Below are 25,559 nucleotides of genomic sequence, written 5' to 3' on the forward strand. Positions count from 1 at the left end.
AAAAAAAAAAAAAAAAAAAAAAATGGACAAAGGTAGAGCCCCGGCCGGGCGCGGTGGTTCAAGCCTGTAATCCCAGCACTTTGGGAGGCCGAGACGGGCAGATCACGAGGTCAGGAGATTGAGACCATCCTGGCTAACACGGTGAAACCCCGTCTCTACTAAAAAATACAAAAAACTAGCCGGGCGAGGTGGCGGGCGCCTGTAGTCCCAGCTACCCGGGAGGCTGAGGCAGGAGAATGGCATGAACCCGGGAGGCGGAGCTTGCAGTGAGCCGAGATCCGGCCACTGCACTCCAGCCTGGGCGACAGAGCCAGACTCCGTCTCAAAAAAAAAAAAAATACAAAAAACTAGCCGGGCGAGGTGGCGGGCGTCTGTAGTCCCAGCTACTCCGGAGGCTAAGGCAGGAGAATGGCGTGAACCCGGGAGGCGGAGCTTGCAGTGAGCTGAGATCCGGCCACTGCACTCCAGCCTGGGTGACAGAGCGAGACTCCGTCTCAAAAAAAAAAAAGAATTAAAAAAAAAAAGGTAGAGCCCCTCTCTGTCTTTTCCCTTGGGGGAAATAATTCTAACCCCATAACATACTGAAATTCATAGCCACTCAACTACTGTTTATTGACCTGTCAGCTAGACCTCAGGCACTATTCTAGGCATTCATGGTAACACATGGTACAACACAATTCCTAATCTCAGGAAACTTCCTGGTAGATCTGCATCTAAGAGCACGGCAAGCAAAGAAAACACAAAAAAACCTTGTAGATTTCACACACATCTACCTATAAATAAAGCACGCCAAGTTATCTGCCTGCTGGGTGGTGTCCATGCCGAGGTCCCCCTCCATCAGCATGGTTATTCCAGAGCTGGCTACAGTCCCCAGAAAGCCTCAGAGCTTCCTTTAGGAACACCCTGCCCCCCATAGACCTACCAGTAAACTCAAATTTCTCTACATATTGCACTCCCCAAAAGATAGCCACCAGCCACAGGTGGCTACCCACCTGAATTTAAATTGATGCAATTAAAAATTCTGTTCCGTTCGTAACCAGCCTGACCCACATGGCGAAACCCCATCTCTACTGAAAAAATACAAAAACATTAGCTGGGCATGGTGGCAGGTGCGTGTAATCCCAGCTACTCAGGAGGCTGAGACAGAAGAATCACTAGAACCCCAGAGGCGGAGGTTGCAGTGAGTCAAGATGGCATCTAGCCTGGGGGACAGGGCAAGACTCTGTCTCAAAAAACAAAACAAAACAAACAAACAAACAAAAGCCCTTATCCCTTCAACAGTGTCTGAACTGAGAACGTGTGACCATTCTGTCTCTAAGATGGTGGGGATTTGGACGTCCTTGCCTCTGCTAGACTGTGACCCCTTAAGGCAGGGGCCAAATTTTCCACATATCAGTTTCCCTCCTGGTGCTATGCTTCTTGGCAGTGTCCAGTGAAGTCTTGTTAAATTCATGGGCTTGGCTGTGCTAGGCCAGGAGGCTCCTCTTTCAACTCGGGGTGTCGGCTCAGATGTCCTTAAAGGGCTCCCCATCCTAGTACAGTCACTCTCCAGTGTCCTGCAGTTTCTGAGTCAAGCCCGTGTGACCACAGCCTTCTCTTCACAGGCCTACCCCTACCACCACTCCCACCTACTCCTTTGGCAGTCACGCTCTGCACCTGAGACTCACCTACTCACTCATGAGCAGGGGGCAGCCAGGCATCCTGCTCACCAGTCGTCTGGCCAAGGCAGCCACTTAGAAACAATATGCAACTGGCCAGGCATGGTGGCTCATGCCTGTAATCTCTGCACTTTGGGAGGCCGAGACGGGCAGATCACCTAAGGTCAGGAGTTCGAGACCAGCCTGGCCAACATGCTGAAACCTCATCTCTACTAAAAATACAAAAATTAGCTGGGCATGGTGGTGCACACCTGTAGTCCCAGCTACTCGGGAGGCTAAGGCAGGAGAATCGCTTGAACTAAGGAGGCAGAGGTTGCAGTTAGCAGAGAGTGTGTCACCGCACTCCAGCAGCCTGGGTGACGGAGTGAGACTCCACCTCCAAAAAAAAAAGAAAAGAAAAAAGAAACAATATGCAATTGGTTTACGGTGGGTAAGAAAAAGCACACACAGGCCAGGCACAGTGGCTCACACCTGTAATCCCAGCACTTTGGGAGGCCGAGGCGGGCGGATCACCTGAGGTCAGGAATTCAAGACCAGCCCGGCCAACATGGTGAAAACCCATCTCTACTAAAAATACAAAAATTAGCCAGGCATGATGGCGGGCTCCTGTAATCTCAGCAACTCAGGAGGCTGAGGTGGGAGAATCACTTGAACCCAGGAGGCGGAGGTTGCAGTGAGCTGAGATCGCGCCATTGCATTCCAGTCTGGGTGACAGAGTGAGAATGTCTTAAAAAAAAAAAAAAAAAAAAAAAAAAAGCACACACTTACTGTATGGAAGTGTCTAAAGCTATACAAAAATCTAGTAACTAGGCTGGGAGCAGTGGCTCACACCTGTAATCCCAGCACTTTGAGAGGCTGAGGCGGGAGGATCACCTGAGGTCAGGAGTTCAAGACCAGCCTGGCCAACACGGTGAAACCCCATCTCCACTAAAAATACAAAAAGTAGCCAGGTATGGTGGCACACGCCTGTAGTCCCAGCTACTCAGGAGGCTGAGGCACAAGAACTTTTTCCAGCCGGGTGCGGTGGCTCACGTCTGTAATCCCAGTACTTTGGGATGCCAAGGCGGGCAGATCACAGATCACCTGAGGTCAGGAGTTCGAGACCAGCCTGGCCAACATAGAGAAACCCCGTCTCTACTAAAAACACAAAAATTAGCCAGGCGTGGTGGCGCCTGCCTGTAGTCCCAGCTACTCTGGAGGCTGAGGCCCAAGAATCACTTGAACCCGGGACACGGGGGTTGCAGTGAGCTGAGATCGGGCCACCGCACTCCAGCCCAGGTGACAGAATGAGACCCTGTCTCAAAAAAACAAAAAATCCAGTAACTGTTAGAAGCTGGGTGAAAAAAAGACAACATGTATAAATTGGCTATTCATCATCCTGAAGAAGTAAATAAAAGGCCAGTCTTCCACGGGCAGATTTAAATCAAGGTTTCCTTTATTCAGGAGAGGGGTGGGAAGAACACTGGATCTGGAGTCAGAAGACTTGGGTAGGGGCTATCCCTGGAGCTCCTGGAGCAGGATGACCTTACACAGTTCCTCAACTCCCAAAACTGCCACCTCCTCCACACAGGTAGCGGAGGCAGTACTGACCATCAACCTCCCAGGGAAGTTGGGCAAAGCAAGTGGGATGAGACAGGTATAAGCTCTTTGCAAACCATGGAGCCCAAGGTTCCCAGCCAATACTCAGCAGAGCTGATGCAGGGACCTGATGCAGGCCATCTGTCTCCAGTTACTTCTTCTTTTTTTTTTTTTTTTTTTTGCCCCTCTTTCCCCACCTCCGGAGTCAATGGGACCAGAACAGCCACAACGCCAAAGTCAAAGGGGCAGGGCTCCCCTCAAAGACGTTCCCTCTCTGGAAAAGTCAAAACCGACCTTGAGGTCAGGAGAGGCCCTGGACCAGGCCAGAAAAATGAGACTGAGAGTCAAGGAGCTTCGATGACCCAGGACTTGTTATATGCCCAGCCTTCCGGGAGATGTCAACATCTACAGGAAAGTAACTTGCTTCTATTGGACTTGGCTTGAGTCCAAGGTCAGTCTGTGATGCTTAAGCCCCAAATGCAAGGAACCCACCACCAAAACAGAAAGCAGTTCTCACTCCTGGTAGTCCATCAAGCAGGACAGGACCCGTCGCAGGCCACAGTGCCTGTGTGCAGTGGCTGAAAATCTAGACTCCTTGCCCTCGCTTAGCTCATGCACAAATGCCAGCCTGCTTCTGCTTCCGATTCCGCCGAAGGGAACTGCAGAGTAACCTTGAGGCTGCCCTCCCCACCTCCCATGGGAAATGAGCTTGTTCATGATCTTCAGCCTCCAGCTTCTCTGGGGGCTTGCATCTATCTACTCAGTAACTGCTGGAGGAAGGGGGGATGCCCTAGAAGGACAACCCTTTGCCTCTATTGTGTAAGATGCTTTCAGGCCCAACAGACCACTGATTCCCTTGGCTTGATAGTAAACTGTTAGAGGCAAACAGTGTTATCTGTTCTTCCTTTCAACACCTGCCCTCCCCCAAACCGAAGCAGTGCACTGAAGACGGTAGCTCTGCAACCTCCTCCCACAGGGGCACCCACCGAGGGGTTCACGCGGCTCCGGGCACCTCCCCTCCACCTCTGAGGGCTTTGGTTAGCGCAGCACAACCGCCGAGGTAACGATCCCGAATCCTCGAGGAGGCTAAGCAGGACCACGGGACTGAGGCTCCGGGATGCTCGGGCGAGGCCCGAGGCGGGGCGGCCCACGGGCGCCGGTCGCCGGGCTCTGGAGCTGTGCACTGACCTCCGCCCGCCCCATCCCTGCCTGGCTTTCTCGCCTAAACGACCCGTGGCTCGGCCGCCGCCCTGGAAATGCGGCCGGGAGGAGCCGGCGGGAGGCGGGCGGGGGTCGCGCGGCTTGTGCTGCATCGCGAGTCGCATCCTGGCCGCGGGCTGGCGGGGGTTCGGGGCGGCGGCGCAGGAGGCCGTGCGGGGAATCGGCGGGCGGGGGCGGCCTCGGCGGGTGGGGACCGAGCGGGACAGGCCGGGGGCGGTGACCGGCGCGCCTGGCCACTGCTGGCGCCGCGCGGGACCTCTCTTACCGGCAGATCTGGATGGCGGACGGCGTCTCGACGTCTGGGCCCGACATGTTGGGGGCTGCGGAGGCGGATGCGGCGGGCGGCTGCAGAAGGGCGCAGGTGTCTGGCAGGCCCGGCGAGGAATGAATGAGCCCCGGCCGCGCCATAAAGGGGGAGGGCGGAGGTGGAGCGATGGGGCCGTCGAGGCGGGGCCTGCGCGCCGGGGGCGAATCGAACGCGGCCTCCCCGCGCCGACCCCGCCCCCGCGCCGGCCCCACCCCGAGCCCCGCCTCCCAGGCCGCCAAGGCTGCTGCGAGCTCGCGCGGGTGTACGATTCTGGCGGCGTGAGGGCCCAGGCGGGCGCCGCTTCCAGAAGGTTCGGTGGCGGTTGGGCCGCGCCGCTGGGGAGAAGGCCCGCGAGCCGCGGCAGCCGCGTCTGACCCGGTGGCAGTCCGAAGGGAAGCGTCCAGGGCGGCCCAAGTGGCGGAGCGGGGCGGACTTGGGCCCTCGCTCTCCGCGCGGCGGTAAATATTTGTGCTGGGCGTTCCCGGCCGCCCGCGCTGGCGATTCGCTGCTGCGCCCAGTGCCTGGGCGGCCGGATGAGGTCAGAGCGGAAGGCGCGGCCCGGGTGCCTGGCAGTCGGGCCCGATTCCCACCCCCGCCCCAACCCACCCCGGCTCCAATCGCCCGCATCGTGGCTCTCGCTACGATCGGCCCTAAGAGAGAACGGAAGGCTGTTTCCTGGAAAGGAGCATTGGTGGCGGCTGCTGGGAAGCACACGGGCGCGCACACGGGGATCGGAACGGGCCTTTGGTGCCGCAGCACAAAGCGTCACGAGGTGGGGAGGAGGAAAGGCCCGCGCCTGGCTGCAGCTTTTACTGGGAGCGCGGAGCGCCAGCCTGGGGGTGCACGTGTTGCAGTGAGGAGCCCTGAAACATGCCGTGTTTTACTGCACACGATGTGCCCTTGAATGGAGTCCAGGCCAGTCGGGGTCACCAAAAAAAATCCACCAAGAAAAACACCCAAGAGGAGAGAAGTGGTCACCCCCCACGTGCTGGAATGACAGTTTTTTACTTGCTAGGCAGTTTGACCTTTTCCGAATTTTCTGCAGTGCACATAGATTTGTACTTACATCTTTAAATTAAAACCCACGCAACTCCGGCTCCCCAGTGCAATTTGAACAACCCATTTACACTCAGCTAGGTAGCTCTGAAGGAACTGTGCCTCACCCCGGTCACCTTTGAGTTACCAGACCGTGGAGGCAGCCCACAGCATGATCTGTAGCTCGCGGGGGCAGTCCAAGTCAGAACTCTGTGATTTCAATACTTTTATAGTAAGAATTTCGTTTTTCTGTTTTCTTTTTTCGATATAGAGTCTCGTTCTGTCGCCCAGGCTGGAATGCAGTGGTATGATAGCTCACTGCAACCTCTGCCTTCCAGGTTCAAGTGATTCTCTTGCCTCAACGGTGCACCCCGAGTAGCTGGGACCACAGGCCTGCACCACCACGCTTGGCTTATTTTTGTATTTTTAGTACAGATGGGGTTTCACCATGTTGGCCAAGCTGGTCTCGAACTCCTGACCTCAGGTGATCTGCCCACGCCAGCCTCCCAAAGTGCTGGGATTACAGGCCTGAGCCACCTCGTCTGGCCGCAGAATTTTGTTTTCTGGTAAGAATTAAGTTGATGCAAGCATCAAGGGCCCCCAAGCCTATTTAAACACCACCTCTTCCCAATTGAGTCCTAAAATGATTGGAAGCAGTAACTAGGTTTGGAGCCTCAGGCAAGGTAGTTTCGTTTTTTGTTTTTTGTTTTTCTTTTTTTTTTGGATCTTTTGAGACAGAGTCTTGGCTCTGTTGCCCAGGCTGGAGTACAGTGGCACAATCCCTGCTCACTGCAACCTCTGCCTCCAGAGCCCAAGCAGCCCTCCCACCTCAGCCTCTAGCTGGAGCCACAGGCATGTGCCACCATGCTTAGCTAATGTTTGTACTTTTTTGTATAGAAGGAGCCTCACCACATCGGCCAAGCTGGTCTTGAACTCCTGGGCTCAAGTGATCCACCTGCCTCGGCCTCTCAAAGTGCTGTGATTACAGGTGTGCATCACTGTTCCCAACCTGGCAGTTTCTTTACCTGTGCTATGGGGGTGATAAATACTTTCCTGACCATTGTAAGGACTACTTGGCGGGCTGAGTTAGGGCCTTTCTTCCTCTTCCTTCCTCAAACCTGTTTCTCTATACTGCTCTTCCCCCGACTGTGAGTGCAGCAAGAATTTACTGAGACCCCATGCTGCCTGTGTAGGTGTGCTTGCTCCTCTGAGCATTACAAACATTCCATTGTTCAAAATGTTCTAAATCTGCCTGGCATGGGGGCCTGCACCCATAATCCCAGGAGGCTGAGGCGGGGGGATCCCCTGAACCTAGGAGTTTGAGGCTGCAGTGCCCTCTGATGGCTCCTGTAAACAGCCACTGTACTCCAGCCTGGGCAACATAGTGAGACTCTGTCTGTTTAAAAAAAAAAAGTTCAAATTCTGATTGGGAGACAAATCAGGGAGACAAAAAGCCGGATTCCAGCCACACGCTGAACCAGAGGGACTCCTAGACAAGGATGGGCCGAGTGGTTTAGAATGAAATAGCCTGGGCCCTCCAGAGTGAGGCCAAAAAGTGATCTGGAACAGTTCCTATACTTTTGGGAAAAGGTGTGGCTACCCTTCCGCCTGAGACAGCATCTGTCCCTCCTGCTCACATCACAACCCCGAAGGTGGTAGAGGGACCCAGAAAGGATAACAGCTCAGCCCAGAGATTATTGTGTACATATTATGCACTGTAGAAAGAAAATAGTGCTCTAGATTATTATTTATGATGTTGCCCTGTTTTTAAGGATGGCAGTGGGCGAGCCCAATTCCTCGGCAAAAACCTTGCGAATGATTTTGGCCATAGTGCTAATGGATTTACACTGATTTCTCCCCTTCCACAGTCTCACCTTCTCATGTTAGGCTATTTTCTACTTGCCCCTCAAGCTATAGGCCATTTCTATCCCTGCTTTCAGCAAAACATCTCAAAAGAGCTGCTTACACACACACCCTCTCCCTCACCTCCCATCCTCCTTTGAACCTGTTCCAGTTTGGTTTTTGATTCTACCAATCTATCAAGGTCACTAATTCCTTCCAAGTTGCTAAATCCGATAATCTGTTGTCAGAAGTCATTTTCCTTGACCTCTCAACGGCATTGAGCAGATGTGACTCCCTCTCCTGGAAGCACTCCTCCCTCACGTCCATCTTCCTCCCTCCCTGGCCAATGCTCAGCCTGCTCTGCTGGCACTGCCTCCCTGCCTCCTCTAGGAACTTTAGACAAGCCCCCAGCAGTGCTTGAACTCTCGAGGTCTCATTCTGTCTCATCACGTTGGTTTTTTTTTTTTTTTTTTTCCTTCAGACAGGTTTTCATTCTGTCACCCACACTGGAGCACAGTGGTGCAATCAGCTCCCTGCAGCCTCGACCTCCTGGGCTAAGATGATCCTCCCACATCAGCCTCCTGAGCAGCTGAGACCACAGGCACACACCACCATGCCCAGCTATTTTTTGTATTTTTTATAGAGACTGGTCAGGCTGGTCTCGAACTCCTGGGCTCAAGTGATCCACCTATCTTGGTCTCCCAAACCAAAGTGCTGGGATTACAGGCATGAGCCACCATGCCTGGCTGTCTCATCACTCTATTTTTATTTATTTATTTTTTTGAGACAAAGTCTTGCTCTGTAGCCCAGGCTGGAGTGCAGTGGCGCGATCTCAGCTCACTGCAACCTCCGCCACCTGGGTTCAAGAGATTGTCGTGCTCCAGCCTCCAGAGTAGCTGGGATTACAGGTGCCCATCTTAATTTTTGTATTTTTAGTAGAGATAGGGTTTCAGTATGTTGGCCAGGCTAGTCTTGAACTCACGATCTCAGGTGATCTGCCCCACTTGGCCTCCCAAAGTGCTGGGATTACAAGTGTGAGCCACCACACCCAGCGTGTCTCATCACTTTAAGTCCCGTCTGTATAATACATATCTCTGGCCAGCTCAGAGCTCTCCCCTAAATTCCAGATCCATGTATCCCCTTGTCTGCACCAAATCTCACTTTGGTTGCATGGCAGGCACCTGACACTCATCTTGTCCTGATGCCCCTCAGAACTGGCTATCCCAGGAAATTGCAGTCCCTTCCCTCCAGTTGCTCAAGCTAAGACTCAAGGAGTCACCCGTGACTCCCTCTCTCCCTCACACCTCTCATCCAAACCATCAGCACATCCTGCAAGCTCTGCTTTCAAAATGAATCTGGGATCTGACCAGTCCTCACTGTGGCATTCAGAGATCTGCCCCACAGCCACATCCATGCTTCTGACCTCGTGAGCCCTCTCCCCTGGCTCACATAGCTCCAGCCACCCTGAGCTCCCAACAGTCCTCGAATGCGCCAGACATACCTCAAGAGGCTTCACACTTGCTCCTCCCTCTGCCTGGACCACCCTTTACTCAGGCAAACATCACCTTTTTTTTTTTTTTTGAGACGGAGTCTCGCTCTGTGGCCCAGGCTGGAGTGCAGTGGCCGGATCTCAGCTCACTGCAAGCTCTGCCTCCCGGGTTTACACCATTCTGCTGCCTCAGCCTCACGAGTAGCTGGGACTACAGGCGCCCGCCACCTCGCCCAGCTAGTTTTTTGTATTTTTTAGTAGAGACAGGGTTTCACTGTGTTAGCCAGGATGGTCTCAATCTCCCGACCTTGTGATCCGCCCATCTCGGCCTCCCAAAGTGCTGGGATTGCAGGCTTGAGCCACCACGCCCGGCCAACATCACCTTCTAAATAAGGCCTTCCCCGGCCATTCTCTATTAGGCCCGTTGTAGTCTCCCCACTTTTCTCCAGTACTCCCAGTTTTCCTTAGCACCTAACACCATTTAATACATACTGCACCCATCTGTTTATCGCCTCTCCCCCAACTAGAAGGTGTAGGGCAGGAATTTTTTACTGTTTTATTCACTGCTGTATCCCAAGCTCCAAGAAGAGTGCCTGGCACATAGTAGGTACTCAATAAATATTTTATGAATGACTTCATAGAGATGATTATTATACCAACAGCAGATATTAATTCATAATATTTATACTAATTAGAAATATTCACAGTCACTTTAAACAATCTTTAAATATTTTAAACAGTCTTTAAATATATGGTTTAAATAGGGCTGGGTGTGGTGGCACACGCCTGTAATCCCAGCACTTTGAGAGGCCAAGGCAGGCAGATCACAAGGTCAGGAGTTCAAGACCATCCTGGCCAAGATGGTGAAACCCCATCTCTACTAAAAATACAAAAATTAGCTGGGTGCGGCAGTGCGCACCTGTAGTCCCAGCTACTCGGGAGGCTGAGGCAGAAGACTTGCTTGAACCCAGGGGGCGGAGGCTGCAGTGAGACAAGATCGCACCATTGCACTCCAGCCTGGGCAACAGAGCAAGACCTCATCTCAAAAAAAAAAAAAAGACTCACTGCAGCCTCTACCTTCCTGGCTCAAGCAGTCTCCCACCTCAGCCTCTCAAGTAGCTGAAACCACAGGCACATGCCACTGGCTGTTTTTCTATTTTTTGTAGAAATGGGGGTCTCACTATGTTGCCCAGGCTGGTCTTGAACTCCTGGGCTCAAGCAGTCTTCCCACCTTGGCGTCCCAAAATGCTGGGATTTCAGGTGTGAGCCACTGTGCCTGGCCAGGAATCATAATATTGAGGAAAGGGAGGAAGATATAAAAGAATCCCTGGCGGGGCACGGAGGCTCACGCCTGTAATCCCAGCACTTTGGGAGGCTGAGGCAGGTGGATCATGAAGTCGGGAGATTGAGACCATCCTGGCTAACACTGTGAAACCCTGTCTCTACTAAAAACACAAAAAATTAGCCAGGCATGGTGGCGGGTGCATATAGTCCCAGCTACTGGGGAGACTGAGGCAGGAGAATGGCGTGAACCCGGGAGGTAGAGCTTGCAGTGAGCCGAGATCCCGCCACTGAACTCCAGCCTGGACGACAGAGCGAGACTCCATCTCAAAAAAAAAAAAAAAAAGACTGGTCTGGCCAACATGGTGAAACCCCTTCTCTACTAAAAATACAAAAAAAGTAGCTGGGCATGGTGGCACATGCCTGTAGTCCCAGCTACTCGGGAGGCTGAGGCAGGAGAATCACTGGAACCCAGGAGGCAGAGGTTGCAGTGAGCCGAGATCACACCTTTGCACTCCATCCCGGTCGATAGTGCAAGACTCCATCTCAAAAAAAAAAAAAAAAAAGAATACCTATGGTATCGTGCCATGCACGCAATGGTCTAAAACTCTGTTAGGAGAACATAAGTTCTATAAAGAAAACAAGGAAATTATTATCACAAAAGTCAGGATAGTAGGTACCTTTTAATGGGAGCAAGAGGATTGTGCTGGGGGATCACCTGGGGGTCGAGAGTGTTCATGTTTTCTTGACCTGGGGAATAGTGTACATGCTTACAATAAATTTTTTACATTGTACATATGTTTTATGCATTTTTATGTTTATGTTCCAAATTTTTTAAATTAATGGGGATATCTGGGATGTGAGGTTATGGTCCATTTTCTTTCTTTAATTTTTTTTTTTTTTTTTTTAAGACAGAGTCTCACTCTGTTGCCTAGGCTTCGCTGGCACGATCCCAGCTCACTGCAACCTCCACCTCCTGGGTTCAGGAGATTCTCCTGCCTCAGCATTCTGAGTAGCTGGGACTACAGGCACGTGCCATTACGCCCGGCTAAATTTTTGTATTTTTAGTAAAGACAGGGTTTCACCATGTGAGCCAGGATTGTCTCCATCTCCTGACCTCGTGTTCCGCCCGCCTCGGCCTCCCAAAGTTCTGGGATTATATGCGTAAGCCACCGAGGCCAGCCTCTTTCTTTATATTTTTAAGGAAGTAGTGAGCCTGCCTGGTGGTTAAAGGTGTGGACCATCCAGTCAAAATTCTGTATCATAGCTTTACTTCCTACCCGGGCAGGTTACCTACCCACTCACTGGGCAGGTTGCTTCATCAGTAATGTGATCATAGTGCTGTGAGAACTGAACAAGTAAGGGAAGACATGCAATTAAGCATTCTAAAATATTAACTATTAGTGTATTTGACTCCATTAAACATAATAAATGTCAGTTTTTGAACTAAAGATTTGCTTCTTGTGTAACCTTGAGTCTACAACTCAGAGCTCTAAAACAGAGGAGGACCAGGCTCGGTGGCTGACTCCTGGAATCCCAGCACTTTGGGAGGCCAAGGCAGGAGGATCACTTGAGGCCAGGGATTCAAGACCAGCCTAGGCAACATACAGAGACCCCATCTCCACAAAAAATTAAAAAATTAGCCGGGTGTGTGGTGGCTCACGCCTGTAATCCCAGCACTTTAGGAGGCCAAGGCAGGCGGATCATGAGGTCAAGAGATTGCGACCATCCTGGCTAACACAGTGAAACCCTGTCTCTACTAAAAATACAAAAAAAAAAAAAAAATTAGCCGGGCATGGTGGCGGGCACCTGAAAATATTTAATTTTCACCCAGGCTGGAGTGCAGTGGCATGATCACAGCTCACTGCAGCCTCAACCTTCTGGACTAAAGAGGTTCTCCCACCTGAGCCTCCTGAGTAGCTGGGACTACAGGTGTGCACCACCAACCATGGCTAGCTAATTCTTTTGATTTTTATGGAGACAGAGGTCTCAGTATGTCATCCAGACTGGTCTCAAAGTCCTGGACTCAAGTGATCCTCCTGCTTTGGCCTCCCAAAGTGCTGAGATTACAGGCATGAGTCATTGTGCCTGACCTAACCTAACCTTTAAAGTCAAGTGCTCTGACCCCAGAATGAACCACTCCAAAGAAACCTAAAACTCATAAACGACCCATTTGAAAGCAGGACCCATAATCCAAGAGGGAAAGTCAAAAATAAATGGGTCATTTCCCGGAGAAGAAAAACACCTCTATGTTTAGATATACATTCATTTCCCAAAAGCAGCATTTGGAAATCATCTCATTGGCTTTAAGTAGGTCAAACTTTATATCTAGAATTATAGCCATGCCCCGGTGCCTGAAAATTAATGGGGTTAATGGGAGGAGATCTTCTAAGTGACATGACCTGGCCGGGCACGGTGGCTCACACCTGTAATCCCAGCACTTTTGGAGGCTGAGGTGGGTAGATCACGAGGCCAGGAGATCGAGACCATCCTGGCTAACACGGTGAAACCCCGTCTCTACTAATAATACAAAAAAATTAGCCGGGCGTGGTGGCGGGCGCCTGTAGTCCCAGCTATTCGGGAGGCTGAGGCATGAGAATGTCGTGAGCCCGGGAGGCGGAGCTTGCAGTGAGTAGAGACAGCGCCACTGCACTCCAGCCTGAGCGACAGAGCGAGGCTCCGTCTCAAAAAAATAAAGTGACATGACCTGTGAAATTCTCCGCGTTGCTTCCCGTAAGCCGCAAGGCGCTCGGTCTCGCGGTCTGTGGCCCTCTGGCTCCATCTAGGGGCCGAGCAAATTCCCAAGCGCTGGGTCCCGCGCCCCACCCGGGCTCCCACCTGGGCGTCATCTCTCAGGGCGGTCTTGCTACAAATCATAATAAACGTTCCCTCACTCAAATTTTTAACAATAACTCCGTGATTAAGACAAAAACCACACACTCAAGGGTAACTGTATTTTTCCTTATGATAATAAAAAGCTGAGGTATAATTATATGTTTCTCAAGGGCCTTGAAGAAAAATGATGTTGATTTTATGCATCAAGTAATTGCTGCGTGAAGAGCTAAAGGGTCCTCATGTCTTGGAGATAATCAGCGTGAGCTCTGCACCAGTGTGACTGTGGCCAACACACTGGAGGTGACTGCTCCTAGCCCGCAGCCCCACCCAGCAGAGGCCGGAGCCCAGGACGGTGCCCAAGTCGCTTCCTCACTGTTGGTGAGCAGGCTCCCAGAGAAAGAACTGCCTTCCAACCAAACGCCCACCAGGCAAGGGAGATTTGGGTGAAACGGGCACACATTCATCTTGACACCTAGGATCACTCAGCAGAACTACCTTTTACCCTCAGCAGGACAATAACCCAAGTTAGATTCAGTATCAGCGGGAATGACCTGGAGGGAGTTCCTAACTGGTGATGAGGTGGCTAACTAGTTGAGTAAAAATGTTATAAATTATAAACCAAGGGGTCTGGAGTCCTACAGCCCAAACCCACCTCTAGGCACCTCCTGGCTGTGTGGCCTTAGGTAAGTTCCTTGACCCTTCTGCCCTTCAGTTTTCTAATCTGAAAATGGGGCAATCTACCTTGTCAAGTTTGTGTAAGGATTACACGAGTTACCAGGTACACATCAGAGCAGGGCCTGGTGCATAGGGAAAGCCTGGTAGATAGTAGCACCATTACACCTAATTCATAATTAGCATTCTCAAGGGCTAAACAGGCATTTATTGAACATCTTACATACACCAGGCCCTGTGCTGGGCACTAGTATCTTCACCTATGATACCACACTGTACAGAAACCATCTGGGTATTCATAAAGTGCACATGCAGAAAAAATGCACAAATCGTAATTGTACGGCCTAATGCATGATCATAAAAGGAATGTACCCATTAACCTGTCCCCAGATCAAGGAAGACGTCACCAGCACCCCAGAAGTGCTTCTCTTGCTTTCTCCCAAATATGGGGACCTCTTCTCCCTAAAGGGAATAAGCATCCACTACGTCAGTGCTGTAGCGTGTAGTAGGAATTTGTGCATGCTTGTTGCTGTATAATGTTGCATTGCGTGAATAATGAATATAAGGATCTTTTTTTTTTTTTTTTTTTGAGATGGAATCTCGCTATGTCGCCCAGGCTGGAGTACAGTGGCGTGATCTCGGCTCACTGCAAACTCTGCCTCCCGGGTTCACGCCATTCTCCTGCCTTAGCCTCCTGAGTAGCTGGGACTACAGGCACCCGCCACCACGCCCGGCTAATTTTTTGTACCTTTTAGTAGAGATGGGGTTTTACCATGTTAGCCAGGATGGTCTCGATCTCCTGACCTCGTGATCTGCCCTCCTCAGCCTCCCAAAGTGCTGAGCTTACAGGCATGAGCCACTGCGCCTGGGCTGCATTTCTCTCATTTCTTTTTTGGAGACAGAGTCTCACTCAGTGGCCCAGGCTGGAGTGCAGTGGCACAATCTTGGCTCACTGCAACCTCTGCCTCCCAGGTTCAAATGATTCTCCTGCGTCAGCCTCCCGAGTAGCTGGGATTACAGGCACCTGCAATCGTGCCTGGCTAATTTTTGTATTTTTTGTATTTTTTTTTGTTGAACATGGGGTTTCACTATGAGGTTTCACCATGTTGGCCAGGCTGGTCTCGAACCCCTGACCTCAAGTGATCTGCTTGCCTCAACCTCCCAAAGTGCTGGGATTACAGGCATGAGCCACCATACCCTGCCAAATTATGATTCATTTAATGTCTGTGGCATCTATAGTGACTCCCCTTCTTCATCCCCAATATTAATAACTTGCAACATTTCTTTTTTCTTTAGTAATCAAGCTTAGTGTATCAATTTTATTGATGATTTAAAGAAATCAGCTTTTGGTTTCAAGTATTTCGTCTATTTTCTGTTTTCTAGATTTCTGTTCTTTTTATTCCCTTCCTTTGACATATTTTGGATTTAATTGGCTCACCTTTTTCTAGCTCCTTAAGCTGGAAGTTTAGATAATTGCTTTTTTTAATTTTTATTTTTTTGCGACAGAGTCTCACTCTGTCACGCAGGCTGCAGTGCAGTGGGGTGATCTCAGCTCCCCGCAACCTCTGCTTCCTGGGTTCAAGTGATTCTCCTGCCTCAGCCTCCTGAGTAACTTGGATTACAGCGGTTTCATCATGTTGTCCAAGTTGGTCTCGAACTCCTGACCTCAAGTAATCCACTCACCTTGGCCTCCCAAAGTGCTGAGATTACAGATATGAGCCACTATGCCCGACCAGATCATTGCTTTGCTTTGCTTTATTTGTTTGTTTGTTTTGAGACAGAGTCTCGCTCTGTCACCCAGGCTGGAGTGCATTGGTGCAATCTTGGCTCACTGCAACCTCTGCCTCCCAGGTTCAAGCGATTTTCCTGCCTCAGCCTCCTGAGTAGCTGGGATTACAGGCACCCACCACCATGCCCAGCTAATTTTTGTATTTTCAGTAAAGACAGGGTTTCACCATGTTGGCCAGGCTGGTCTCAAACTCCTGACCTCAGGTGATCCACCTGCCTTGGCCTCCCAAAGTGCTGGAATTACAGGTGTGAGCCACCACACCTGGCTGATAATTGCTTTTAGATGTTACTTTTTTTTTTTTTTTTTTTTTTTTTTGAGATGGAGTTTCTCTCTTGTTGCCCAGGTTGGAGTGCAATGACGCGATCTTGACTTACCATAACACCTGCCTCCCGGGTTCAAGTAAGTAAGTCTCCTGCCTCAGCCTCCCAAGTGGCTGGGAGTACAGGCATGTGCCACCATGCCTGGCTAATTTTGTATTTTTAGTGAAGACGGGGTTTCTCCATATTGATCGGGCTGGTCCGGAACTCCCAACCTCAGGTGATCCACCCGTCTTGGCCTCCCAAAGTGTTGGGATTACAGGCGTGAGCCACCGCACCCTAGATGTTACTTTTCTAGCATAATCTTTTACAACTCTGAATATACCCAAAGGCCAGGCGCTGTGGCTCACACCTATAATCCTAGCATTTTGGGGGGCCAAGGCAGGATGATTGCCTGAGGTCAGGAGTTCGAGACCAGCCTGGGCAATATGGTGAAACCCTATCTCTACTAAAATACAAAAAATTAGCCTGGCGTGGTGGCATGCACCTGTAGTCTCAGCTACTCTAGAGGCTGAGACAGGAGAATCGCTTGAACCTGGAAGGCAGAAGTTACAGTGAGCCAAGATCATGCCACTGCACTCCAGCCTGGGCGACAGAGCGAGACTCCATCTCCAAAAAAAAGAAAAAACTCTAAATGTACCCGCAAGTATTGCTTTAGCTGTATCCCATAAATCTTGCTATCTTGTACTTTCATTTCCATTTAGTTCATAACATTCTCAAGTTTTCCTTGTGTCTTTGACTCATTAGTTATTTATAAGTCATTGTTTAATTTGTTTAATTTCAGGCCAGATGGCGGCTCATGCCTGTAATCCCAGCACTCTGGGAGGCCGAGGAGGGCAGATTGCTTGAGGTCACAAGTTCGAGACCAGCCAGACCAACATGGCGAAACAACATCTCTACTGAAAATACAAAATTAGCCAGGCGTGGTGGTGCATGCCTGTAATCCCAGATACTCTGGAGGCTGAGGCAGGAGAATCACTTGAACCCAGGAGGCAGAGGTTGCAGTGAGCTGAGATGGTGCCATTGCACTCCAGCCTGGGCAACAAGAGCAAAACTCCGTCTCAAAAAAAAAAAAAAAAAGGGCCGGGTGCAGTGGCTCACACCTGTAATCCCAGCCCAGCACTTTGGGAGGCCGAGGCAGGCTGATTACGAGGTCAGGAGATCAAGACCATCCTGGCCAACAAAATTAAAAACCATCTCTATTAAAAATACAAAAACTTAGCTGGGAGTGATGGCACACACCTGTAGTTCCCAGCTACTCGGGAGGCTGAGGCATGAGAATCACTTGAACCTGGGAGGCAGAGGTTGCAGTGAGCCGAGATCAAGCCACTGCATTCCAGCCTGTGTGACAGAGTGAGACTCCGTCTCAAAAAAAAAAAGAAAAAATGTGTTTAATTTCCAGGAATCTGAGGAGTTTCTAGCTCTCGCTGTCTTTTATCTTTCTTTATAATTATTATTATTATTTTTATGGAGTTTTGTTCTTGTTGCCCAGGCTGGAGTGCAGGGGTACAATCTTGGCTCACTGCAACCTCCGCCTCCTGGGTTAAAGCAATTCTTTTGCCTCAGCCTCCAGAATAGCTGGGATAGCAGGCAAGTGCCACCATGCCCGGCTATTTTTTTTAATTTTTTATGTATTTATTTTTAAATTTATGTATTTATTTATTTATTTATTTTGAGACAGAGTTTCACTTTTGTCACCCAGGCTGGAGTGCAGTGGTGTGATCTTGGCTCACTGCAACCTCTGCCTCCTGGGTTCAAGCAATTCTCCTGCCTCAACCTCCCGAGTAGCTGGGATTCCAGGCGCCTGCCACCATGCTAATTTCTATATTTTTTAGTAAAAACCCAGTTTCGCCATGTTGAAATTTTTGTATTTTTAGTAGAAACCCAGTTTCGCCAGACTGGTCTCAAACTCCTGACCTCAAGTGATCCACCCGCCGAGGCCTCCCAAAGTGCTGGGATTAGGACCATGCCCTGCCAGTTTCTGGCTATCTTTCTGTTGTTGATTTTTAATTTAATTCTGTGTGGTCAAAGAACCTACACTGTATAATTTCAGTTCCTGTAAGTGTATTGAGACTTGTTTTATGGCCCAGCAGATGGCCTGTCTTTGGTGACTGTTCTACAAGCCCTTCAGAATGTGAATAGAGTAGCTGATGTTGGATGTAACATTCAAGAATGGTCAATTAGTCTGAGTTTATTGATAAGGTTGTTCAAGCCTTCTATACCTTTTCTGGCTTTCTGTCTACTTGTTTTATCACTTACTCTGAGAGGAGTGTTGAAATCCCCAACTATAATTGTGAATTTGAGTATTTCTTTCAGGTACCAGTTTTTACTTCTTATATTTTGAAGCCCTGTTACTAAGTGCATACACATTTGGATTTTTTTTTTTTTTTTTTTTTAGATGGGACCTTGCTCTGTTGCCCAGGCTGGAGGGCAGTGGCTTGATCGTGCTCACTGCAGCCCCAACTTCCTGGGCTCAAGCGATCCTGTCACCTCAGCCTTCTAGGTAGCTGGGACCATAGGTATGTGCCACCACGCCCAGTTAACTTCTTTATTTTTTTGTAGAGATAGGGTTTCGCCATGTTGCCCAGGCTGGTCTCAAACTCTTGGGCTGAAGTGATCCTCTTGGCTCAGCCTCTCAAAGTGCTGGGATTACAGGCAAGTACCACCTGCCTGGCCCACATTTGGAATTTTTAAAATTGTAATGTATCCAACACAAAGAAAGGACAGGCGCCAAATATCAATAAAAAATATGTTCATTCCTGTAATCCCAACACTTTGTGAGGCTGAGGATTCTTTGAGGCCAGATGTTCAAGGCCCGCCTGGGCAACATAGTGAGACCGTGTCTCCACAAATTTTTTTTTTTTTTTTGAGACAGAGTCTCGCTCTGTTGCCCAGGCTGGAGTGCAGTGGTGCAATCTAGGTTCACTGCAAGCTCCGCCTCCCGGGTTCATGCCATTCTCCTGCCTCAGCCTCCCGAGTAGCTGGGACTACAGGCGCCCGCCACCGCGCCCAGCTAATTTTTTGTATTTTTAGTAGAGACGGGGTTTCACCATGTTAGCCAAGATGGCCTCGATCTCCTGACCTCGCGATCCACCCACCTCAGCCCCCCAAAGTGCTGGAATTACAGGCGTGAGCCACCGTGCCCAGCCAAAATGTTTTTAAAAAGTTATCCCAGCATGGTGCCATGCACCTGTCGTCCTAGCTATTTGGGAGGCAGAGGCAGGAGAGCCCCTTGAGCCCAGGAATTGGAGATTACAGTGAGCTGTGATTGCACCACTGTACTCCAGCCTGGCTGACACGAGACCCCGTGTCTAAAATAAGTAAATAAGTAAACACACACACGCGCACACACACACACACAGAAACACACACACACATTTCCAAATAGCCAGAAGAGAAGAATTGTAATGTTCCCAACACAAAGAAATGGCAGGTATCAAAATGTCAATAAAAATATATTTCAAAATAGAAATGTCTTTATCTTCTTGACGAAATGACCCTTTCATCATCATGCTTGTGTTTTGTTTTTGAGATGGAGTCTCGCTCTGTCACCCAGGCTGGAATGCAGTGGCGCAATCTTGGCTCACTGCAACCTGTGCCTCATGGGTACAAGCAATTCTCCTGCCTCAGTGTCCCAAGTAGCTGGGATTACAGGCGCAAGCCACTATACCCGGTTAATTTTTTTTTTTTTTTTTTTTTTAGTAGAGACAGGGTTTCACCATGTTAGCCAGGCTGGTCTCAAACTCGTGACCTCAAGTGATCTGCCTGCCTCGGCTTCCCAAAGTTCTCGGATTACAGGCGTGAGCTACATGCCTGGCCTATCTTAACCTTTTTTTTAATTTTGTCGCCCAGGTTGGAGTGCAGTGGCGCAATCTCAGCTCACTACAAGCTCTGCCTCCCGGGTTCACGCCATTCTCCTGCCTCAGCCTCCCGAGTAGCTGGGACTACAGGCGCCCGCCACCATGCCTGGCTAATTTTTTTGTATTTTTAGTAGAGATGGGGTTTCACCGTGTTAGCCAGGATGGTCTTGATCTCCTGACCTCGCAATCCGCCCACCTCGGCCTCCCAAAGTGCTGGAATTACAGGCGTGAGCCACTGCGCCCGGCCAAAATTTTTTTAAAAAGTTATCCCAGCATGGTGGCATGAACCTGTAGTCCTAGCTATTTGGGAGGCAGAGGCAGGAGAGTCCCTTGAGCCCAGGAATTGGAGATTACAGTGAGCTGTGATTGCACCACTGCACTCCAGCCTGGGCAACACAACGAGATCCTGTTTCTAAAATAAGTAAATAAGTAAACACACAGATACACACACACACACACATTTCCAAATAGCCGGAAGAGAAGAATTGTAATGTTCCCAACACAAAGAAATGGCAGGTATCAGGCCGGGCGCGGTGGCTCAAGCCTATAATCCCAGCGCTTTGGGAGGCCGAGACGGGCGGATCACGAGGTCAGGAGATCGAGACCATCCTGGCTAACACGGTGAAACCTTGTCTCTACTAAAAAATACAAAAAACTAGCCAGGCGAGGTGGCAGGCGCCTGTAGTCCCAGCTACTCGGGAGGCTGAGGCAGGAGAATGGCGTGAACCCAGGAGGCAGAGCTTGCAATGAGCTGAGATCACACCACTGCACTCCAGCCTGGGCAACAGAGCGAGACTCTGTCTCAAAAACAAAAAAAGAAAAAAAGAAAAAAAAAAAGAAATGGCAGGTATCAAAATATCAATAAAAATATATTTCAGGCCAGGTGCGGTGGCTCACGCCTGTAATCCCAGCACTTTGGGAGGCCGAGGTGGGTGGATCACAAGGTCAGGAGATCGAGACCATCCTGGCTAACATGGTGAAACCCCCTCTCTACTAAAAATACAAAAAAATTAGCCAGGCATGGTGGTGGGCACCTGTAGTCCCAGCTACTCAGGAGGCTGAGGCAGGAAAATGGCGTGAACCCGGGAGGCAGAGCTTGTAGTGAGCTGAGATCACACCACTGCATTCCAGCCTGGGTGACAGAGGGGGACTCCGTCTCAAAAAAACAAAGCAAAAAATATATACATTTCAAAATAGAAATGTCTTTATCTTCTTGATGAAATGACCCTTTTATCATCATGCTTGTTTGTGTTTTGTTTTTCGAGATGGAGTCTCGCTCCGTCACCCAGGCTGGAATGCAGTGGCGCAATCTTGGCTCACTGCAACCTGTGCCTCATGGGTACAAGCAATTCTCCTGCCTCAGTGTCCCAAGTAGCTGGGATTACAGGCGCAAGCCACTATACCCGGTTAATTTTTTTTTTTTTTTTGTATTTTTAGTAGAGACAGGGTTTCACCATGTTAGTCAGGCGGGTCTCAAACTCCTGACCTCAAGTGATCCGCCTGCCTCGGCTGCCCAAAGTTCTGGGATTGCAGGTGTGAGTCACCACGCATGGCCCCCTGCGGCTTTGAAGTCCCAGGCTGGAGCGGCCTGCAAGGGCACTATATGGACTGGACAATTAAAGGAAACAAAGGATGGTCAGGAGACTGTGGCAATGGCCCGAATAAAAAGTAAGGATCCTCCCATACCTGAAACAGTTTTCAGACCAGGAAGGAAGGCTGGGTCCCCAGGAGAAGGACCTTGCAACTGGCAGCAAAAGTACACGGGAATGACTTACCTGGCTTTCCCCAAAGAAACTTACAGCATTTATTGGGTTATTGTGCCATAAGAAGGGCGGAATACATACACATTTCTAGGACCATTGGACATAGTGTTGAAGCTCACATTGACCCTGAGATCCAAGGTCATCATCTGTCCCTCTCAGAGTGATGACATGGTGGTGGCCAGATTGAAAGGAATCCTGGCCTTGTGTGGCTTGCAATGGGTCCGCTGGGTGAGTGGCCACTGTGGCCATTTCTCTGGTCCTCGAATGTGTAATTGGAATATAAAGACTTGATACTTGGCACAGCCCCCACATTAATTCTTTGGCCTGTGGTGAGAGCTATCACAGAGGGGAAGGTCACGTATAAATTCAACACTGCTCCCTGCCCCCAAGAGATTCAGAGCAATCTGGAATCCCAGAGGATGCCAAAAACAGATGTCACTCCTAAAGATGAAAAGGTTCCATCATATCCTCATTGCATTAGTTAGTTTAGATCCTACAAAAACCAGATGGACCCTAAAGAACTAGAGCAAACTCAGCCAAGTAGCAGCCCCCATTGCAGATATAGTGTCTTTTGGGGGTTTGGCTTTTTATTTTGATAGTAAAATACACATAACATAAAATTAACCATCTTGGTCAGGCATGGTAGCTCAACGCCTGTAATCCCAGCACTTTGGGAGGCTGAGGTGGGTGGATCACCTGAGGTCAGGAGTTCGAGACCAGCCTGGCCAATATGGTGAAACCCCATCTCTAATAAAAATACAAAAATTGGCCAGGCGCGGTGGCTCAAGCCTGTAATCCCAGCACTTTGGGAGGCCGAGGCGGGTGGATCACGAGGTCAGGAGATCGAGACCATCCTGGCTAACATGGTGAAACCCCGTCTCTACTAAAAATACAAAAAACTAGCCGGGCGTGGTGGCGGGCGCCTGTAGTCCCAGCTACTCGGAGGCTGAGGCGGGAGAATGGCGTGAACCCGGGAGGTGGAGCTTGCAGTGAGCCGAGATCGCGCCACTGCACTCCAGCCTGGGCGACAGAGCGAGACTCCGTCTCAAAAAAAAAAAAAAAATACAAAAATTAGCCGGGCATGGTGGTGGGTGCCTGTAGTCCCAGCTACTCAGGAGGCTGAGGCAGGAGAATCTCTTGAACCCAGGAGGTGGAGGTTGCAGTGAGCGGAGATCATGCCACTGTACTCCAGCCTGGGTGAGAAGAGCAAAATTCCATCTCAAAAGATAAAAAATAAAAATTAACCATCTTAACCTTTATTTATTTTTTTGAGACAGGGTCTTGCTCTGTGGTCTATGCTGGAATGCAGTGGTGTCATTTTGGCTCACTGCAGCCTTGATTTACCAGGCTCAAGCAATCCTCCCACCTCAGCCTCCTAAGTAGCTGGGATTGTAGGCACACGCCACCATGCCTGGCTATTTCTTTTGATTTTTAGTAAAGATGAGGTCTCACTGTGTTGCCCAGGCTGGTCTCAAACTCCTGGGCTCAAGCAATCCTCTCATCTTGCCCTCCCAAAGTGCTGGGATTACAGACGTGAGATACTGTGCCCGGCACATCTTAACCTTTTTTTTTTTTTTGAGACGGAGTCTCGCTCTGTCGCCCAGCCTGGAGTGCAGTGGCATGATCTTGGCTCCCTGCAAGCTCTGCCCCCCGGGTTCATGCCATTCTCCTGCCTCAGCCTCCCGAGTAGCTGGGACTACAGACGCCCGCCACTGCGCCCAGCTAATTTTTTGTATTTTTAGTAGAGACGGGGATTTCACCGTGTTAGCCAGGATGGTCTCGATCTCCTGACCTTGTGATCCACGCACTTTGTCCTCCTAAAGTGCTGGGATTACAGGCGTGAGCCACCGCGCCTGGCCCATCTTAACCATTTTTAAGCATCATGCACATTCACATTGTTGTGCAGCCATCAGCACCATCCATCTCCAGAGCTCTTTTCCTCTTGCAAAACTGAATCTCTGTAACCATTAAGCACCAACTCCCCATTCTTCCCACCCCCTAGCCCCTGCCAACCACCATTCTCAGATGTGGTATCTTTGTTAGAGCAGATTAACTTGCCCTCAGATGTATGGTCTGCAGCCATTGACTCAAGCACAGGGAATGAGAACTTCTGGAAGTGGGCCTGGACATCTGAATTGCACAGGCTTCCCAGATAGGTACAAAGGAACAAGAAACAAAACAAACATTACCGCAACTGATGAAACACTGTGTAAATATGTGGATTACATCCTGAAAGTATGAAGAGAATGGAAGGCATTTATCTTGTTATTGTCACTGGGGCAGATCCAGAGTCAGTTCTGGGCAGAGGTGGATTTACCCTTGAGCTGCTGAGGCTTAAGCTGGGGGCTGCTCAGGAGCCTGGATGTAGAGTAGGAGGCAGTTCTGAGCATGGAGGGGAGGCCAGGTGTGCCAGCTGGAAGCATCCTATGAAAAGAGAAGCCAAAAGGATGAGATGTGAATCTCCAAGCACCACTAGTTAATATGACTTATTTTTCATTCTGAATAAATATTCATTTTCATACTTAGAAATCTATGTTCGTAATTTTAGATTAGTTCAACTACAAAGGGCCTCAAAATTTAGTTCCTACAAAACCTGGATCTGCCTCTGATTTTTTGTGTGTGTGAGATAGAGTCTCACTCTGTTGCCCAGGCTGGAGTGTAGTGACGTGAACTTGGCTCACTGTAACCTCTACCTCTGGGTTCAAGCGAGTCTCCTGCCTCAGCCTCCCAAATAGCTGGGACTACAGACACCCACCACCATGTCCGACTAATTTTTGTATTTTTGGTACAGCTCGGATTTCGCCATGTTGACCAGGCTGGCCTCAAACTCCTGGCCTCAAGTGATCTGGCTGTCTCGGCCTCCCAAAGTGCTGGGATTACAGGTGTGAGCCGCCTTGCCCCCACCCCTCCACCCCCCCGCCCCACTCCACATTGCCCAGCTAATTTTTGTATTTTTAGTAGAGAAGGGATTTCACCATGTTGACCAGTCTGGTCTCAAATTCCTGACCTCAAGTGATCCACCTATCTCGGCCTCCCAAAGTTCTGGGATTACAGGCATGAGCCACTGCGCCCAGCCTGCCTCTGATTTTTGAGGTCTACAAAGGTTCTTTTTTTTTTTTTTTTGAGACGGAGTCTTGCGCTGTCACCCAGGCTGGAGTGCAGTGGCATAATCTCGGCTCACTGCAACCTCTACCTCCTGGGTGGGTTCAAGCAATTCTCCTGCCTCAGCCTCCCGAGCAGCTGGGACTACAGGCACGCACCACCATGCCCAGCTAATTTTTGTATTTTTAGTAGAGATTGGGTTTCACCATATTGGCCAGGCTGGTCTCGAACTCCTAACCTCGTGATCCACCCGCCTCGGTCTCCCAAAGTGCTGGGATTACAGGCGTGAGCCACCATGCCCAGCCTGGTTTATTCTTAAGATTGTCCTGTGCTGCCTGAAATTTGTGAAAAATCCTAACATAACGAACACCAAGATGCGAGGCTGTCTGGTTCCCCCCTCCACGACAGAACCAGCGGTGGACACATATTCAGCCTGGAATCTTCTTCCTTCAGGCCTCACCCCCAGGCCAGGGAACCCCTCATTCCTGAGCCTGGTCCTGGACCAGCTGCCTGGCCCCTGCTCCCTGCTGCCCCCCAGTGGACCTCGGGTAACAAGACACCACATGTGTGGGGCGTGTTCTCTAGATCCATTCTCACGCTCCTGAAACCATTATTGAGCCTTAGAGCTGCTTTAAGTGCCTGGGGCTTCATCAGAGCCTTTGAAAACCCCAAGTGAAACTAGTTACTCACTGGGAAGCCTCGGTGGGTGGCTGCCTTCTCCCTGACACTGCATGCCCAGGCAGCTCTCTGAAGGGCAGCCACAGCAACACAGTTACACAGGGACACACAAACGCACACACATGCACACCT

At 50.0% G+C, this 25,559-nt stretch overlaps 1 protein-coding gene across 2 annotated transcripts in view; it reads right to left on the reverse strand.

The window, feature by feature from the left end:
- The window catches only part of ACOT7 (acyl-CoA thioesterase 7), a 133,594-nt gene extending 127,735 nt beyond the window's left edge, over positions 1-5,859 (reverse strand). The window contains exon 1 of one of the 2 annotated variants that reach the window (XM_025404978.1): positions 4,723-5,859. In XM_025404978.1, coding sequence (XP_025260763.1) covers positions 4,723-4,865 — 143 coding nt within the window. In that variant the 5' untranslated portion in view covers positions 4,866-5,859. The remainder of the gene's footprint in view (positions 1-4,722) is intronic. The other variant, XM_025404987.1, reaches the window with a different exon arrangement.
- Positions 5,860-25,559: the final 19,700 nt, after the last annotated feature.

The sequence above is a fragment of the Theropithecus gelada genome, chromosome 1, assembly GCF_003255815.1.
Source record: "Theropithecus gelada isolate Dixy chromosome 1, Tgel_1.0, whole genome shotgun sequence".
NCBI classification, from domain to species: Eukaryota; Metazoa; Chordata; class Mammalia; order Primates; family Cercopithecidae; genus Theropithecus; species Theropithecus gelada.